A 20,808-nucleotide genomic window follows, 5' to 3' on the forward strand; every position below is an offset into this window, starting at 1 on the left:
AACAAAATAATGTCATCAAGTACCAATCAATGTCAAATATAAACTGATTTAAATTACAGTTTGACAGAGTTTATACAACATTGTATGTTTGGAGACACCAGGTTATACATTTGTGAGACAAATGTGTATTTGCTGTGCAATGCAGCTAAGTTCTGGGGGGGCAGCATGTGATCACATGAGGACATTCTGAATACAGGAGGTTGGAGTTTACTATTGCAACATTTATATTGGGTACACTTTCGAAGCACACACAGGACATATGTACGTGAAGATGTGTACAAGTGCCATTGCTTCTAGATAAACAAAGGTCAGGCATGTATTGGATACTGAAGGACATCTCACCAACATCGCAATGGTGATTTGAGGGTAGCATTAAAGGTTGAAATGTCTTCCAATATCAGTTTTAACATGCAGACAGATAGTGAATGGGGTGTGAGGGAATTTACTGTGAAGGCATCATGAAGTAGTCACAGACAACTGAATAAGGTTTGGGCTATAAACTTTTATTACATCAAAAAAGAGGGTTGGAAAAAGGCCTAAATTGCCCTATGCTAAGGTGAGATTTCCCTACCTAAATGAAACAAATGATAGTCTGTGTCAGGAAGTCCAAAGCAAATGTCTGTGTCCAAAACCTACACTTGCCCTCGCATCTAATTGTATACAACGTGTAGGGAATGTCAGCATCAAAATGAGAAGTGTTCAGAGCTTCTTCAAGCACCTGGTGTGAAAATAGGTTTCCCTTCCCCAAGGTTCAAGATAGATCACGTTACAAAAAGAGGGGTTTCCTTCCCCAAGCTTTCAAGTCTTTCAACGTTTCAAAACAACAATTCCTCGGGATACTTCCCAGCTCTTCCGGCTTGGTTACCTTTCACCAATTTCATAGAGTTCCGTTCCTTAATTTCAAATCGCATACATTTTCCTTTATATTCAATCACAAGCTTGCGGATAACTTAAGTGGCTTTTCTTTAGATGGGTGTAGTCGCAGTTGTCGGACCACATGGGCCACCGACAACAGACACACCTTACTTGCTTCTCCTTCATATGCACGTTGCCACTGTTTCAGCTCCACAGTGGTGCCTGGCTTATTCTCATTTCACATCCTCTTGATGCTTTACCACTGCTTAGTTTGCAAAAACTCACTTGTTGCACTTTCACATATTCTCACGGCTCTTGACACTGCTTTATTCTCTCAAGTTACACAGTTCCTTTTCATCAGGGAATTCCACAAAACTGCTTTCAATTAGATCAGTATGAACCGCACTTGCTTTCTTTCAGATCGGTATTCAAAAAGTACTTATTCATTTCATTCGGATCAGCATTAAAAAAAACACTTGCCTTCATTCAAATTGGCATTCATTAAAAGGTTTCATAAGCTTTGCGTGCTCATGTACCGTCCTGTTATTCCCCTTCCTAAGTTGACTCACCGGTGCTTGCGGCATTCCAGCGAGGCTTCCAGTCACCAAAAGCTTTCTCTCTCTTGTGCAGCGCCTCGCTTCGTCTACACAGCGGCTCGCCATAGCTTCGATCCCACCTCTGAAGCGTCTCTCGCCACTCAGGCCTCACTTTACAGCTTCGCCTGGTCACGTCAGTTCCCTTTCCATAATCCACCACCGGCCTCCAGCTTCCTTCAGCCTCGCTTCCAGCTGCACACACTCTGCATCTTTCGGGGGTTATCGAGCACTCCGTCTGCCATGCCGCCTTCCAGGAGAGTTCTGCTCTCACTCAACAGTCCGTAGACCTGCTTCCGCAGCAGGCTCAATTTTCACTGCTCTTCCTGCTTTTAAGCTTCACGCCAGGTTGATTGGTCTGAAAAGGACTAGAACGCTCATTGCCGACTTGGTAGTTCAACATTGCTTTTGCTTGCCTCCTCCTCGTCGTCCCAGTACATAAATCGTGTCTGTGTGTGTCAACAAAGACGATGTATAGCTCAGGTCTGCCTCTTCCTCGTCCCAGTACCTGACTGGTGTTTACTGGGAGATTATCTAATGGAAAAGGGAGTGGTACTAGCCTACAAAAGGACTGTGGGAGGTCGGATTATGAAGGAGAAATGGGGGATACTGTGTCTCACCTAAGGGTACCTCATCCCCACTCCCCAAGACTCCTCCACCTAGGTGATCCTCCCTCGCACATCCACACCCAGGGCCAGGATCCGATAGCGACAGCCTTTCCCTGGCCACCTGGGAGGAGGATATATTTGGGAAAGAAAGGAGGATGCCCTCAGATTCCACACATTACATTAAGCATATTTGTGATGTCAAAGGTAAGATTCATGGATGATGGTAATTTGATAAAGAGGCCATTTAAGGTAAAATGCGAAAAAATTATTTAAAAAAAGACAGCATGGTCATGTCCATTTGAGTTCCATTGAATACCTACCATTTTCTGCAATTCTACTGTACTTATTCTGCCAGCCTCCTTCTTCATCTGTTCCACACATTTATGAGCTACATTGAGGTATGCTTGCAGGTGATGACGCATCACAGCCAATCGCAAAGTGCAAAGCAAAATGATAATCCACAGGCGCAGTGTATCAAATGAGGCTTCCGTCATTCTGAGGATAAAAATAATAATTTGTTTTCAAATGTTTTCACATAGATCAACATGGACTAGAATACAGGTAATGAGTTTGATTGAGAAGGTGCGTTGAAAGAGGCCGAAATAGTTTGTGGAAAAACTGATTACAAAGGTAAATGAGGACAAAACAAACAAGTTGAGCTAAAATATCAAGCGTGCGTGTTAAGTTTCAGTAGTATTCCTGTAAAGAAAAGTCAAGCTGACCAGTGAAAAATCTACAATTTGGTATACCTGACTGTTAAAGAAGGACATGGATGACGCACCAACTTGACCCAGCTGCATCGGCCCCAGTGCTTATAGATCAGATGTGGAATTAAAAGGAGAATCAATAGCTATGAGATCCTTACATTTAAAACTAAACTATGCTGAATAAAATAAACACATTTAAGAACGTCTTCCCAAAAACTCTGATCAAGAAGCAGTACTGTTGGACTACGGAGTCGGTGGAACTATGTCAAGAAATCACTGCCAGCGAAAGGGTGGGAATATTTCCCCGTACATTTAACACAACAATTAAACAAAACCTTTGATTGCTGCAGCAGAAACTGTTTAGGGTGTTATCGACTTTTGGCTAAGATGGGGCTGAGAAGGATTATCCATGTTGGGCTTCCTGGACATTGCTGGCATACTTCTGTCATCTTTCTGGAACGGTGCATGGGCATAATAGTTCTGGCCAGAGTTGTTCACTTGGGTCAATATAGCTTTAGGATCGGATATTACACATGCAATGGAACTATAGTTCCTAAGCACTGATTGCGTTATGGGCACTGCAGCATTCACCAGGGAACACAAGATGGCCTGGTTGACAAGAGCATACTTGCTGGTCATGAGCAGATTCAATTTGTATATAAAGAAAAGACTTGCAATGGGAGAAGTTGGTATGCCGCGGTGCAATGCAAAGAAAATCAAGTTGGCGACCGGAACTGATCCCGGCAATTATGGATTTGGTGGAGTAAGTTACAGCATTGTTCCACCACATCCTCAAGGGGGATGAAGAAGTGGACATTGTCTTGGATCAGACACATCAAGTCTTCACTAGCTGGCAGCAAAAGAATGACCTGCTTGCGGATGTTCTCACGCGTGTTCACTTTTTCCAGTGGAGGTGAACGGAACTAAGAGAAGACCTAGTCCTGCCAGGGAAGAAATGCAGAGAGAACTTGGAGCCCAGCTTCACCCTCTCCAAAAGTTGTTAAGTGCTTTCAAGCATGACCAACACTATTGAGGTGGGGGACGGCTGCACGACACCGGAGCAGCGAGGAGGAAGTGGATGTATCCTGTGAGCCCTGCGAGGCTCACACAATCGTGTGGCAGGTAACACCAGGAGGAGTGGTAGAGAGCCAGGGAATATCATAGCAGCAGGTTCTCGGTCCTGAATGATAAGGAAATGGCACCGTGAACCTGCCGGGTGTACTGCAGGCCCTGCAGGGTGAAAGAGGAGCAGCCTGTACCATGGTGTGCAGAGAATGGAGAGGGTACAATGGAGAGCCAGATGGGCTGAAGTATACGGCTTAGATACATTACACACACATTCTGGACAAATACATGGGCAGTGAGCTCACCCTGGTCTTCCTGCAACTCAGGACTGTGTAGAGTGACCCTCATAAGCATTGGCTATGAGGATATTCGTGGGATTTGCAGAAGCTCTCCACCCAGACATGCGGGTGTACTGAACAGGGGGCTGAGGTGTCTACTGTGAACGACCTGCTCATGCTGGTAAGAAGAGCCTAGACAATAAGTAAAAATTGTAAGTCATCGTTCAAACAAAAGTGAACACAATCAAGTGACAAACAGTGTAATGCAAGCACAAGATAGCGCAAAGAAACATCGACAAGTTGCACTGTCCCAAGTATACTCCCTGCACCCACAGACACATACTGAGGATCCTCCGGTCACGAAAGCCGAACTGCAGACCATGTTGGCAGAGATTAAAAGGAACTGAAAGACAATACAACCACATTGGCCAGGTCAATGGCAGACAAGGATAAGCATGTGAGAGTGGCTGAAAACAGACTGGATGAGGTGTAATCAATCCTTTGCGAACAGGCTCATGAACATGTACAGCTTACTGGAGAGAGTGAAGGGGCTTGAACATCAGATGGGATTTGCGCTAACAACACATGAAGATACGGAAAACAGGATAAGCAGGAATAACATACGAATATAGGGTGTTCTGAAACACAGTACGAATGAAGACCTGCAGAAGTATGTTAAATCACTGTTCCGGGGGGGCGCTGTTGTGCGGCTAGAAAATGGCCGCTGCCTGCGAAGCTCTGGTGAATGCTCCATATCCTGTGAATATATCCTGCCTTCTGAGGACTTGATTTGTCCTGCAAATCGCTGTGCAGCTGCCTGAAGACTCCGGCAACGAAAACGTGAGGTCCTGGATCGAGTGGTGCTCGCCCTGCCTGACGATCCGAAACACTTGTGGGAGGTGCAGTCCACCGCGACCTCACATACCCTGCCCGGTGTCTGCGTGAACGAAGACGCAGTGCACACCATCTGGGCAGTGCCTGAGAGACGCACTCCGGCTCCTGTGCTACCTGCTAGCCAGACCGTGCAGACAAAATGTCGCCGGAACCCACATATTCTCCCTGCTGCCTGCAAAAATGTAGACACGGCATGCACCATCAGAACAGTGCCGCAGGCCCATGCAACTCCCGCGCTGCATACCTGCTCGACCGTGAAGGCGGGTGAGAATACGCCAGGGGGTGCGACCATAGGCCCGGGTGCGTGGTTGTGGCCACAGCCACCCCTGGCGCCCCTGCCACTGGCCCTGAGGCTGGGCTGGCGCTGCATGCCTGTTTACCGTGCCCGGAGGGAGTGCACCAACATGGCCCGCCACATCAGCTTAGAAGTGATCCTGCTGGACGTGCAAGTAGTTTCAGCGAGCGGGTTCGGCCTTAGCACAGTGCTGAGATGCCCACACAAGGATCAGGGCCAACACACCCAGCCATCCGACCTCCTATGCAGACACGGCGAGTCAGGGGTCAGTCCCCGGGAGTTGCCTCCCCGGAATGCGTGGCGTCCCCTCGGGCTGCTCCAGCTTCGTAACAGACCCACCAAGTGTGCCACGCTGTACCAGCAGAGCAGATCGGCTCGCGCATATAGGGAGTAACACCCCCACAGCCCGCACCTAACCCTTCCAACCTCCTCTCCAAACAAGCAGGCCGGACCTGGAGCTGCCACGACAGGGACCGAGTGACATGTCCCACGGCCCCAGTGATCTCAGTGTGTGACATTTGAAAATCCTGGAATTATTTCTCTGACGTGAACAACACTCAAATCAGCCCCCACTATATAGGAGGGCCTGGGGCTGGTACCACGCCATTCGCCTTCCACAACAGCTGATTCACTCAGACCCGCAGACCACTGCACCACCAAGAGGCTATAGCTTGGCCATCCCTCCAACTACGGTGTGCAGGCATTGTGCGCCAACTACTCAATACCCGCGTGATGGGCAACCCAAAAAGGCAGGCAAAAATTGACCAATTTGCGCGATCGGACCAAGCACAGGCCCCTCCTGCTGCAAATCAAAGCCCATCACAGATGGACGGGTCTGCTCTAAACCAAACACTGCTTTCCCTGAAAAGCTGCACTGACAACCTTGCTGCTAAAATAGATGCCCTAACCTGTAAGGTGGATATCTCGACTGCCCAAATCGACAAATGTGGTCGCATGACTGAGGCGGAACAATGACTAGGCGAAGGGGAAGATAAGGTTGCCGTCCTACAGCGGGAGGTTGCAGAACTACTGCAGACCATCAAGAGGGTGGCATCAAAAAACAAGGAACTCGAATGCAGATCCACAAGAAACAATATCCATATGCTGGGGGTCCCCAAATCCACACCAGTGGACAACATGGAGAACTTTGTTGAATAATTGCTCATGGAGGTGCCGGAGGGCCCTCCAGTTAAGAGTACGTTTTGTGGTGGAGCGAGCGAAAGATCCCTGGCAACCAGACCACGCCCGGGGCACCAGAATGGCCCACCATTGCCAGAATATTTAACTTCCGTGACAGGGACATACTACTTTCGGGCCACCAGGGAGAAGGGGGAACTGCGTTGGCTCTGCAACTATTCGTCTCTTCCTGGACTTTAGTCCACAAATCCAGGATCAAAGAAAGATCTTTCAAGGAGTGAAGAACATCCGGCAGAGAAAAGAAATGTGTTATTCCATGCTGTATCCAGCCAATCTTAGGGTGGCACATGGCGGTAAGGCGATCTTCTTTACTTCCCCCAACGCAGCTGAGCGTTTCGCACTGGGCCTCCGCGACCCGGGCAGATTGCCACGCCACCCACTAAACTGATCCCTTTCTCCCTTGCTTCACTCAATGGGATCTTGCAGTAACTTTTCTACTATCACCTCTACAGTCTTCGCATGGCTTTGGAAATATGGCACAGATGGTGAGGGCCGCCTTCCACCGCTAGGAGCATTCTGGCTGCCGACATCACCCCGTATTCCGCAGTCACAGCGGCCACAGTTTGGTATTGTTTGATGTGGGTTGTTGGGAGAGGGGTGGGGACTAGAATGCCAGTAGGTTTGAGTTTCTGGCATGGGTGGGAATTAATAAGGGTTGGTGTTAGAAGGCATTAGGCAGTTGGGTTTGAAGGCAGGTTGTGGGGGAGGGATGAGTGCAGCACATAGCAGCAACACAGTTAACAGTGTGCCATGGCATCAAGATATGCCTCGATAGGGTCTCCTATTTGAGGCACTGAGGGACCGATACCACAGCTCACACCATGATGTTACCGGATGCCGGCCCCGACCGGCAAAGGGTGATATTCGTAATGACATGGAAAATACAGAGGTTCACCAATCGGAAAAAGGTTCGCCTGATAACGAACTACGTTAAGAATCATGGTGTTAATATACTATGCCTCCAGGAAAGGCACTTGCCACACGACGAGTCCCTTACTAATAAAGGCGGTTGGGGTATACACGGATATTGTTTCTCCTACACTCATATTCACGGGGTGTGGCAACATTTATATACCGCTCACTGGAGTTCAAACTTCACAAACAAGTCAGCGATGATTATGGTTGTTACATCCTGCTGGCAGGCGAGATAGCTGGACTGAAGATTCTCCTGACGAACATTTACGCTCCAAACACTGACTCTTACAGAATTCTTCCAGCACTGTGCTAACCACCTCCATAAGTTCCCCCCACTACGAGGTAGTGTGGTTGGGGGACTTTAATATGGACATTACCCTGGGTCTGGATAGATCGACCACAATACAACACACCCTCCCCCGCGCGGACCAGAAATGGACTGCCATTGCAGAATACCATGTACTGTCTGATGCATGGCGCATGACACACCCCACCAGCAGAGAATACTCCTTCTACCCTAGTTTCATGGCAGCACCTCCAGAATAGATTATGTGATGACTTCAGAGGCTCTGGCTAGGAGCATTATCGGAGCAAAGATACTCCCCCGTACATTCTCAGATCACTCCCCGGTGCTAGTAAGTTTCTCAGGGACGACTAAACCCCCGAAACAACTACGCTGGTGCTTCAGGGCTAGTGCTCTAGAAGACATTATTCAGAGCAGAAATCACGCACGATCTACAGATCTTCTTTCTAGCCAATGTAGGCTCTGCCCCTGATCCTGGTGTGGTATGGGAAGCCTTCCAGGTGTACATTAGGGGCTGCTGCATGTCCAAGGCGGGTGGTGTCTTGAAGGCACTCCATAGGTCTGTCTGCATTAGAGACCGAAATTAAAGATCTAGAAATGCAGCAGGGAACTCACAATTCTCCAACCGCACGGGCCAAACTGGGATGGCAGCCAGGGGAGGACAGGTTTAATGGTGACCCCACAGCTGCAAAAGCGTACGGTGAGGGAGAACGCCCCAGCAGGACACTCTTCTGGGTTTTCAAAGGAGAGCAAAGAACTGGATAATATCGTTGAAATTGAGGACTCTGCAGGTATCCTCACCAAGGACACAGGATAAATGGTGTATTTCGCTACTTCTATGACCGCCTGTACACATCCCGGGGGAACACTGGTAATGACTCCATAGTACAATACTTCGAGAGTGGCGTTGGGATGGTTAGACCCAACACAGAGTGAGGGATTGAATGCTCCCCTCTCAGACAATGAGGTCTGCAACATGATCTTCTCCCTCCCCAATGGTAAGGCCCCATGCCTGGATGGGTTAACGGCCAAATTTTATACACCATATGCGGACTCCCTGCTGCAGCACCTATGGGGTATGTATGAGGTGGCCAGATCGGGTGTCCTTCCTGAGTCCACCAGAACCGCCCTTGTGACAGTGCTGCTCTAAACAGATAAAGACCCCTCAAAATGCACCTCAGATAGACCACTTTTGTTAATCAACACAGAAAACAAAATCCTAGCTAAAATACTTGCAGACCACCTCTTGTCGTATATGCAGGCACTGGTCCTCCCGGACCAGGCGGGCTACATCCTAGGAAGGGTCCACCCAAAATAATTAGAGACGGCCGTTTACGCTCATCCATAATGTTGATCCAGAGATCTAGATCATAGTGGCCACTCTGGACGCGGAGAAGGCTTTCGACTCAGTCGAGTGGCCATTCCTGTTTGAGGTTCTCTGCCGCTCTGGTCTGGGTCTGACTTTTTGCAATGGGTCCAATTGCTGTATACGGCATCCAGAGCGGCGATATATACTAACGGAATGACCTCTGAATGTACCTATCCAATACAAGGGACAAGGCAGGGCTGCCCTCTTTCCCCCCCATCCTATTTGCACTGGCTGTGGAACCTCTGGCGTGCTGCATTCACTCCCACCGTGGCGTCAAAATCCACTCGCATCTCTCTATCATCTCTCTATATGCGGACAATGGGCCTCATCACGAGTTTGGAGGTAGCCATGCCCTTAATAAGGGCATGGCTTCCTCCAAACTCGGGTCCGGGTTCCTTGAATGAGGAATTACCGGGTCATTCCAACCTTGGAGGACCCGGTAATTCCTCATTCAAAAAACCCATCCCCATTCCCATTTGAGCCACTCAGGGCTCAAATGGGAATCGGGATGGAGCTAATAACGGGCCTGTTAATAAGGGGCCCGTTATTAGCTCCATGGTCCCCTTGCGGGACCCGCAAAGGACGTCTGGTCTGACCAGACGTTCCGAGAGGGTCCCGCAAGGGAACCTCTTAATAGGGCAGAAACGGTTTACCGGCACCATTACCAGCGCCATTAAACCCATTCCGCCCACCTCGTAATGAGGCCCAATGTATTGTTATATGTGAAACACCATGCACAGAATCTGCGCCTGCTGGTGCAGGAAAGAAGTAGGTTTGGTCCAAATCAGAGGTATTTCCCTTAACTCCAGCGGTACAGCAGTCAGACATATCGGAGGAATTCAGATGGTGCCCACAGCGTATGCAGTATGTGGGAATCCATGTGACCCTATCTGCGGGCGACCTATATAGGGAAAATTATGTGAAAACGCTTGAGACACTCGTACATAGAGTTGGATCATGGACGCTTCTACCCATTTCTCAGGCCGCCCAAATATCGCTTGCTAAAATGTTGATTCTACCCAAACTAATATACATATTCAACAATGTGCCCACGTGGCCCGTGTGAGCTTCTGGACTCGTCTAAAAAGCCTGATGTTCCGACTTGCCTGGGCGGGCAGACAGGCAAGGATGTCTTATGACACCCTTGCTCTCCCATATGAATGGGGTGGGATGGAATACCCTGATCTATATATCTATTTCCTGGCAGCACAAATACAGTACTCTGTTTGGTGGTGGTCCCCCGACTGCAGAACTCCTGCATACGCAACTAGAAAGAGTAATAACCAAAACAAAAGACCTGTAGTGACTGCTGTGGGTAAACACAGAAAGAACGGGGTGACTGGAGATCCAACCAGTAGAATTTACATGTAAAGCCTGGGCTCAGGTGAGCAATCGACGGGAGAAGAAGTTTGTTACTCCCCCAAACTGCCTATATACAAAGTCTCTGGTGTTCTTATCACTGATGAAAAAAAATTCCAGACCCACTTTGACAGACTGGGGATTGCAACCCTGGGGGATCTTGTTCAGGACGGGTAATTAATCACATGGGACACCTTAAAAACTAAGGGGAGTGGAATGCAGTCACTATGCTGCTATACTTCCAACTAAGGGAGACCCTGAAATCCAAATGGCCAGATTTCCCGCAGCCTCCTTCCCCCTCCCCGATATTGCAATATGTCATCACTCCACTAACCATAAAAAATTGGTCTCCTCCATATACAAAATAATCAGAACACAGAAAAAAAGCAATGGGGGAAATCATAGAATTAAGTGGGAGCTGGCGCTGGGGACGGTATGAATCGAAGAGCAATGGAAAGTTGCCTGCATGTAAACCCGGCACCTGACCTTGAATAACCGGTTCCGATTAATTAATTTCAAGTTCTTACATCAGAGTTACTACTCGCCTGCTCATATACATTGGATCTTCCTAGATAGGCCTTCTCACTGTATAAGACGTGGCACAGACCGGGCCGACTTTCTCCACGTTGCCTGGACCTGCCCAGATACCAAATCATTCTGGGAGGAGATCCAAGGAGCCATGTCTCTAATGCTTGCATCCCAAAGACACTAGTCTCCAGAACTGTGGCTACTAACAATGATAGAGGGTGGTACCCGCGCAGAGAGGAAACTGTTGGGGATGGCATCAGTGACGGATAGATCTCCAATTGCCAGGACTTGGGGGGGGGGGGGGGGGGGGGGAGGCACAGAGCACCATGTTTTCAAAGGTGGCTCAACATTATGAGCTTATGCGAGGAGAGAGAATTATAATACGCAGCACAACTCCCAGATACCAGCAGACCAAGAGTACTGGGGGGCCTTCACAAACTACATGGCCGGAAGGATGCAGAACTTACCAACCCAGCTGGAAGCCCAGTTATCGGGAGGCCTCTCTCAACATGATTCCTTATTGAGCTACAAACAATTTGCCCCCCCCCCACACACACAGGTATCATCGAGGCCACTGCCCCCAAGATACAGTAAGCACCAGGTCAGGTTGTCACAAGAACACGGTAGAGCTGGTCTCAGTGTCGATATTTATACTAATGTCTCTCTGGTGTTTCCTTATGTTAAATGTTGTCATGGCAATGGTCAACTGCTCTAGGGTTAATAGCACTGCGCTGAGCAAGGGGTGAGGGGATATTTACCCATTGGGGTATTGTTGTTGTTTATTATCATTAAACTAATCAAGAAAGTTTTTTTTTTTTTTAAAACACTGTACCACCACATCCTGGAGGGGATGAAGAAGTGGACATTGTTTTGTATTGGACGCATTGAGTCTTCACTAAGTGGCAGCAAAAGAACGATCTGCTCCCGAATGTTTTTACACGTGTCCACTTTTTCTACCTTAAAGAACAGATTGTGAGCAAAGCCAGGATTAAGGAGAAGATTCACTTTAGAGAAGCCTCCATTTTAATTTTCCAGGATCTAACCCAGGCAACCATTCACAAAAGGAAAAACATCTTTGATCACAGGCTGGTTTCGTGAGAAAGGCATGAGCTATAGATGGGCACATTGGTGTAGGTTGATTTTTGAATATGAAGAGAAATCATATGCTATTGTGAAGGAAAAAGATGCGACGGACAGTTGACTTCTCGATCCCTAACCTGGATGCGGAAGAATCGTCAAATAGAGGCGGTAATGAGTGCAGGGATGAGGTAGAGGGAAGAACAAACAGAACATGGCAGAGGGGATAGGGGGGAACAAGTGCTATATGAAACGTTTATGGAGGGAGTCTTTTGAAGAGGGGGTGAGGGGCGCAAAGGGTTTGGGGCTATGGATACAGCCTCTTAAGTTGGGCCAATTTAGTCGGGCCAATTTGCACATGGGAAGTCTGTTTACACAGGTTTTGGATGTGGTCTATTTTTTGCTTGTTTTCAGGATGACATGGCGGGTCGGATGTTACTAATAAGTGTTAAGGATTTCAATCATCCGACACACACCTTGGTCTCGGCCTAGTATGCAGCGCACAACTGAAATGCTTATCTCATCATTTTATATAAATTCAATTTGAGATGGTACACCACTCATATCACACGCCCTTTTCAAATACCTCGTGTCGCAAGGGACCAGGAACCAGGCTGGTTGGTAAAATGCAATATTTATTTATTTATTTTAAAATTCAAAAGAAATCATAGACTTTTCATTATGGAGCAGCAATCACCAATGGGGTGATAATTACAATGAGAATGTGAGCAATGCACAGAGTTTAACGTGCTAGTGGAACATAGACACAGCAAAGTGGAATAGGAGCACTTTTTGGTTTAGGAAAGATAGCACCCAAGTTAGAATTTCAACCTGCAATGTTCCCTTAACCCACAAATAATCAATTCTGACTGGATAAACAGAAGCAGCAGGTAATCAGGAATAACAGGAAACTGAATCCAAATCTTCCCTTCCCTCCCCAAATAAGAGAGAAAAAAATGTTTAACCCGTTGCAATGTTATGAAATTACACTCGGAAATGGACAAATAAATAATGAATGTGTGTTAAAAACTTCGAAGCAAATATAATTTTTCACTAAAACAACAATGCAAAGACACTATCACAAAGAATAGATTACCAAAAGCATACAGTTCGAAAAGGAGTGGAAAGTTTAAAACAGATTGAAGAAAAATGACACGTTGGAAACTTCGCAATTTTTCAATTCCTGCCTTAAATTACCCAAACGGTTTTTAATAAAAACGGGTGAAATACACGGATTTGGAGTGCGGTTTGGAGTATAGAGGTATATCGCAGGGATATTCTAGAAGTGAAACTAGGTCTCTAGTTGGTAAATTGCAGGAGTTATACAAGATATAAAAAGGTGTGCTTTGAGTAAAATGAAGCCGTGAAATAAGAAAGGAAATCAGTTGTGACAAGAACAGTTTTACTTTAAACTAGAGTATTCAGGCTAGCCCACCAAAGAGGGACACAGTAAGATCCAGGGTTGACTCGCGATTTCAACCTGGTCACCCCAGCGCCCAACCCTGGCGGAAACCAGTCCGGTCACTCGAAATAGTACTTAAGGCTTAGGATTACACAAAATTACTAAAGAGATGGCACTACCACTAGAAATCAAGGGCGAGGCTGCAGGGATAATTCTGACAGGTTTAACAAGTTATCAGGATAAGGATAGGATGGCTTAAGAGAGTGTGATAAGGACAAAGACAAGACAGGCTATGGTTTCTATGGGGTGGCAATTATTTCCCACTTTTTTATAATCATACTCACAGACCAATTTTTAGTTTGGGGATTTTTGGACCGTCAACAGGTTATGGTCACCACATGGCAGCGCGCCTGGCAAACAGCTGGGCAATTCTGGTCACCGGATGGCACTGCTGGTCACTGGATACTAAAGATCAGTTGGATGGCAGGATTACAGCGGGCATGCAGTTAGGGGGCAGCAAGCCAGGCTGGTTCAGGATGCTTCCCAAAAGAATAACACAGCTTTCCCCTTTTTAACAGGAGATTAGTGGGTTTTCAGAATTGAGGCCTTGTTGGGAATAGGATCAGCACTGCTTGGGTTTTGCAGTGGGCCCTGGAGTAGGGTCAGCAATGCTTTGGCCTTGTAGTGGGGATCTGGAATCTGGATAGATGGAACAGGAACGCAGCACAGGAACATCAGGAAGAGTGTGTCTCTAGAGTCTTGTCAGGGACTCTTTATATAGAGCATGGTGACATCATAGACTATATTGCTAGGCCGGCTTAGCTAAGCCCGCCTCTAAACAACTGGATTGGACAATCAATGTTGGTTGCCTCCCCTGTTATGTGACTCAGTTCAGGATGTTGCATTTTATGATGTAAAAAGACTTCACACAGACCTTTCTGCCAAAAATCAGTCATAACAGAATTTACACATTTGTACCTTTACAGCACCTTAATAAATGACATAATCAGGTTACATATTTTATGTAGGGCATAGCTGTCCAATCCTGCAATCTGTGAGACATTATTTCGCTCTTCTACCAGTTTTTCGCACTTTTACAATGGGATTTATATTACTCAAAATTCTATAACTTTATACAGGGGCGTGGATGATCATAAGGGATGTATGTACAAAACTTTGCATTTGCAACATGGATGCTTTTCTTGTAATGCACAATACTTTGCCATTTCTGTCCCCAAAGTGTCAGTGAATTCTACCATGTCTTAAAAAAAGCCCATAAAATCACTTTTAAATTGGGAACTTGTTACATTTTTACTGCAGAGATAAAAGTCTTTAAAGTTTATTTATGAAATGGTCTCTGGAAGCAAATGGCAATCCTGTGTCACTGGACCTTTTTTTTTCTTCAGTAGTCACCAACTGTCACTTCCTCCAGAGCAAGGTGGGGGTTACAGCTTGATTGAAGGTTCATTGCCCCCTTCCCCTCTTCACACTTCCTGGCCCTGGGAGTTCCATTGTCAGTGGGTTCAGCCCAGCCTAAATTCTTTCCAACCTAGTAATTATCAGTGGCGTGTGGCTCTCTTCCTAGGGGGAAGCTTTAACTCTGCCAACCGGAATGACCTCTTTTTGACAGTTTGCAAATCCAGCCAAGGTGGTTTAAAACCTTTATTTTCTGATATTTGGTCCTGAATTAAAACCAGCCTGTGGAATAAAATAGCCCATGCATGTATTTTAAACAGCCACAAACCCCTTCACATTGTTAGGTAATGGCAGGCTTTCATTCAACAGTTTACTTTTTAAACTGGCATTTTTAGACAAGCTCATTTTTACACATGTGGTGCAACCTGCTAGCATTTCTCTTTACATTCATTTTTGCATCTCCATCAGATTCCCACTCTGTCCTACAGCCATGGTTATTTTCCTGAGTGCAGGGGTTTTGTCTGAAACAGATGCATTGAAACGGACATGGCTCAGATAGCTGGAGTCTCTTTTGAACTACTGAGCTTTGATACATTTGTAAAGAAATGAACGTGTTTTCCCGTGCGGGAAAAGTGAAGCTCCTTGTTGATTTTTCTCAAAGTTAATTTGACAGGGCCTGTCATCCAGAAATTATGCCTGGTTTTGCTGAAGTACAATGACTTATTTGGGCATGGGCGGCCTTATTGATCACAGTGGTTTAAGAAAGAACAGATGGAATTAGCGTCAAAGCAGGATTTTCTTTTTTTAAAGGTGAAAAAGTGTCCTTTCAATGGGGATTCTGGGGTTATCAGCAAAGCAGTGCTGCCTTTTCACTTTCTACCTTTTGTATACGTCAGAACACACTGGCACACTCCTAGTGTGTCCCCTTGTTCCATCCTGCCCAATGTATGCTTGGCAAGAAGGTGCAGCCATCTTTTTGTTGCTGCAAAACACAGTTTTGAGGCCATGGCGCTCACAGGAGCCAGCGCAGCCGTTTTGCTGTTCCTGCGCAAATGCAGCTCTGTGATGTGGGGAAATACTGTTGAGTGGGTCAATATATCCCACATAAGGCTGTTGGTCTTACGGCAAATGGAGGAAGCAATTTAACGATTTGGAAACTTAATGGGTGACCTTAGTTTTGTGACCCTGAATATTTGAGGTCTTAATCCCCCCCGACCCGAAACAAAAAAGGTGTTAAATTATACACAGATTTGATTAAATGAATAAGTGCATAGCATTCTCCAAGAAACACACCTGTTGGAGCGGGATGAGACGAGGTTGCGAAATAAGGAAATACTACTACAATACTTTCCTTCTGGTGAGGGACGGAAAAGGGTGTTGCGATCTTGATGGGCAAAGGTATGCACTTTGTGTGGCAATAGTGGCAGATCCGGATGGCAGAGTGTTAATTGTTAAAGGGCAGCTGGAAGGGCAACAGTTCACATTAGTAGCGGTGTATGCCCCAAATAAACAAGATCAGTATGTGCTTACATTTTGGGGAAATTAGGTGGACTCTGAGGGTCATTTGATGATTGGAGGGGATTTCAATGTGCTTTTGATGGTACTTTACCCCTCAATGAATTATTACGATTCCACCTCTGGCCTCTCCTCTTTGTTGGCGATGGAACGGTGAAGTCGGGAACATGTGGTTGACCTGTCGTAAATCCCAGATCTTCTTGAAAGAGATTTTGGGGCATACTAAGGAAATAACGGGGAGACAACTGCCCATGTATCCTGTGGTGGTGATCCTGGGGAATGGGACATAGGGGACAGATAGTATGAGGGGTGCAACGGCGACCTTGATCAACCACATGTTGAATGTGTCCTGATCAACACTAGTCCAATTTTGAAAAAAGGGAAGAGGGTCCAATTATGGCTCATTTGTAGGTTAAATTGTGCAGAGTTTTGGTTATGGACAACAGTCCTTGCAACGGGGAGTTTGAAGTCCTTCATGAAAGTATGGTCTCCTATCAATGAACATGTTAGAGACGGGGAGCAGAGGTATCACAAACCAGGCATAATGAGGTACTTCTCAATATTTTGATATATGGGGGCAAATGTGGACCAGAGGGAGATCCAGAGAGACCAAGGGGGAAAGGAATGGAAATGCCTGCCTGTGCTGATGGTGTAGCCCCATGTCGACCTTGTAGGTTTGTAGTGGTTGGTACTGTTTTGTTATTATTAACAATGATCAACATGTGACAGACTTAGAATTACAGGCAAAGAACTATGTTTGGCATTATCGCACGTACAGAATGGCGAGAACATGGTCAGAGAAATTCTCTGTAATTTGCTTGTATACTGTTTCTTCTCTGTAACTTGCCAGCCCAGTGACCTCACCACTCTTTCGTCTCACACCTACCTGCCTTAGCCCGCCCCCCCCCGTATTTCCATCCTCTCCTTACTTCCACCCCAATGGCGCTTTCTGTTTCTCCTATCTTCTCCAACTGCTTCTCCATTGACTATCCTTCCCTTCTCACTAAGTCTGGTAGGAAGAAGTTCAACAAGGATATCTTGGCCTCTAATCGGTATACACGCATTTCGTCAAATTATTTTACATCGTGGGACTTTTCATCGCCAAACCTTTCATCACCAAAAACTTTAAAAAAAACTTTTTTATTGGGGGGGGGGGGGGGGTGTTTGGTGCGGTTTGGGTTATGATTACTTAAGTAAGGGAGGGTTTGGGGGGGGCGAAATAAAACAACAAAAAAAAAGGAGTTTTTGGCGATGAAAGGGTGGCGATGAAAAGTCCCACGATGTTAAATAATTCGGCCAAATAACGTAGAACCCTCTAATCCTGGTCTTCCTATCGCCGACACCCACTCCAATGCTTCCGCCAGACAGACCCTTACCGACATCCTCTTTGTCGTTCCTTCGCCAGATCTATGGACTCCTCATATGGTCTCTGTGCTCTGCCCCATCTCCTCCTCTCCCATTAATGGTGGCACTCGCTGGGAAGTTCTCATGGCTTCCATCGACTCCTCTAAAGTCATCATTAATGTCTACCTAAATGGCACTGTCATGGTCCAAGGCCCTCGGGCCAATCTCCTCCTCTTTGATAGGCGCTTCCCTCGCCTCATCAATTTCCTCTCATCTCCTGCTGTCCCCTCCTCTCCCCCCTTAGCTACCTTGCCCTCTCTCTCCTCCTCCTCCTCCACCTCCTCTACTCCTCCTCCTCCTCCTCTGCCCCTCCTAGGGCTCTTTCTCCTCCACAGGGCGTACCTCTGGTCTGTACCCCTCCCCGGAAGGTCTTTAAGGCTGGCAACCTTCTTCATATTGCCACTCTCAACTCTCGCTCTGCCATCAAACACTCCTCTGACATCTGCCACCTCCTTGAAGAACTAGACCTTTATGTCCTTGGTCTTACTGAGACATGGTTCACGGCCAGCTCTGTTACGAGCTTTGACACTCTCCTCCCTGATGGCTACAAGATCCTCTCAGCACCCAGAACCTCCCGGACCGGTGGGGGAGTAGCCCTGATCTTTCCTGTGTGGATTCCTGCCTCTATCATTCCCACTCAGACCTACTTCTCTTTTGAATGCCTTGTCTGTAGGCTTTCTCTCTCGCCTATCCATTCTCTAACTGTGGTTACCATCTACCGGCCTCCTGGTCAAATCACCTCATTTCTCTCTGAGTGGGCAGACCTCTCCTCCTCCCTCCTGACCTCTATCACTCAACTCCTACTCCTCGGTGACCTAAATATACGTTTAGACTCTCCTTAACCCTGTCATGAGCATCCGTTTGAAGTCCATAGCCAAGTGCAATTCCTGGTATGACTCTGACCTAGCTACACTTAAACGTAAGTGTAGGGCAGCTGAGAGGAAATGGAGGACTTCCTGTTCATCCTCTGACAAACTGGCCTGTCGCCTGCTACAAAGGCAATACCAACTCTCTGTCCTCATCAAGAAGAGAGTCCACATTCAAGCTCATGTCTCTGCGGCATCTAACAACTCGGCCGAACTCTTTAAAATCTGCAAGGAGCTGGCCAACCCTGCTGCAGTCTCTACCCCTCCTGTTGCCTCCCAGGCTCTTTGCAATGCCCTTGCCTCACTTCATTTAAAAAAAACCAGGACCTCCTGTCCACCCTCTCCACCCACACTCCTACTCTTCCGTCTCCATCTGTGCTTGCTGACCCTTCCTTTAGCCACTCTCCCGCCATCCTTCTCGTCCTTTTCTCTTTTCACCCCTCAAGAGGTTGCTAGACAAGTCCGATCTATGAAAGCCTCTTCAAAACAGGTTTATCCCTGTTACTCTAAAACCATCAAGGACCACATTGACACCTTCGCTCCGGCCCTTGCTGATTTTTGCAACCAGTCCTTTGCCTCTGGATCCTTCCCCTCTGGATCCTTCCCCTCCCCTCTGAAGCACTCCTTTGTGCATCCTCTTCTCAAGAAACCCACAGCTGATCCTTCTTGTCCAGCTAACTATCGCCCAATTTCCATTACTCCCTTTCTTGATAAACTCCTGGAAAAGTTGGCCATCTCTCAGCTTAACCTTCATTCCAATTCTGTTGGCTGTCTCCATGACCACCAGTCTGGCTTCAGAGCTGCCAGAAGCACGGAAACTGCTCTCCTAAACATCTGTGAAGATCTGCTCACCAACCTTGACTCTAACATTCCCTCTGTCCTCATCCTCCTCGATCTCTCGTCTGCCTTCGACACGGTCATCCATACCATCCTGCTCAACAGTCTCCGTGAAAACTTGGCTATCACCGATCAGGCTCTGGCCTGGCTGATCTCTTTCCTCTCAGATCGACCCTCCCAGGTCTAACTTGGGTCCTTCCTTTCATCTATCTTCCTCTCTACCTGTGGTGTTCCCCAGGGGTCTAACCTCTCGCCCTGGCTTTTCAACCAATACCTGGCAACTCTCGCCCACGGCATTGCCATTTTCTGCTCAAATTTCCAGTGCTACGCTGACGACACTCCACTCATTTTCAGGCTGCCCTCTGCCACCTCCTTTCCTTCTCTCATCTCCGATTGCCTAACTGCCATTCAAGATTGGTGTGCCGCCAATGATCTCTGTCTGAATGCCAACAAGACGGAGATCCTCCTCATCGGCACACCTTCACCATCCTTTCCCCTCATTCTCTGACTGGCCTCCCTTGGCCCTCCTCCTACCCCCACCTGCGAGGCTAAGAACCTCGGGGTCATCTTTGACTCCACCCTTTCCTTATACGCCCACATCTCTGAGGTCTCCAAAAAGTAAAATTTCTGACTGCACCTCCTCAGAAGTACTCTGCCTTTCCTCTCCTTGCCCCAGAAGCTCATGGTATCTCAAGCTCTGGTTCTCTCTAGCTTGGACTATTTTAACAGCCTCTTTCTAAATCTACCTGCCTCTACTCTCCGCCCTCTGCAACTAATCCAGAACAGGTCTGCAAGACTGTGATCGTATATCTCCAGCTCTGAAATCTCTTCACTGGCTCCCAGTGGATGCAAGGATTATCAAAACCCTCTGCATTGTCCACAAGGCTTTCTGGGGCCTGGGTCCAAAATACCTTCAGCTATCCCTCCCCTCTCGAGCTCTTCGCTCCTCTACCTCCAACTCACTCAGGGTCAGTCGTTTTTCTAAGAAACAAGCTGGGGGTAGATGTCTGTCTTCGGCTGAGGCCTCCCTCTTGAACAGCCTCCCTGCCACTCTAAAACTTGGAGAACCATCTCCGGTTCCCGAAGCACCTCAAGACCTTCCTCTTTTCTTCTGCCTTCGCTCCCCCTCTCCCCTGCTGATCTGTTCTCTCTTGGCACCGTGCACCTGGCCACCATATGTCTTTTGGGCCCAGGTACCTGCTCATCCTGTCACCCTCCCGCACTGCCTCCGGGCAACCCCTTGCACTGGGATCTGTATCTGTACCCATACAGCCCCCCCCCTTTTTCTTCCTGCACTTATCGGACCTACCCTGTCTGCTGCCTT

The 20,808-nt window shown here is 47.3% G+C and overlaps 1 protein-coding gene across 4 annotated transcripts in view; it reads right to left on the reverse strand.

The window, feature by feature from the left end:
- TMEM161B (transmembrane protein 161B) overlaps positions 1-20,808 on the reverse strand; it is a 919,424-nt gene that overhangs the window by 249,465 nt on the left and 649,151 nt on the right. For all 4 annotated transcript variants that reach the window (XM_069627595.1, XM_069627592.1, XM_069627594.1 and 1 more), the window contains one exon: positions 2,377-2,551. In XM_069627595.1, coding sequence (XP_069483696.1) covers positions 2,377-2,551 — 175 coding nt within the window. The remainder of the gene's footprint in view (positions 1-2,376; positions 2,552-20,808) is intronic.

The sequence above is a fragment of the Ambystoma mexicanum genome, chromosome 6p, assembly GCF_040938575.1.
Source record: "Ambystoma mexicanum isolate Mex_15411 chromosome 6p, UKY_AmexF1_1, whole genome shotgun sequence".
NCBI lineage: Eukaryota > Metazoa > Chordata > Amphibia > Caudata > Ambystomatidae > Ambystoma > Ambystoma mexicanum.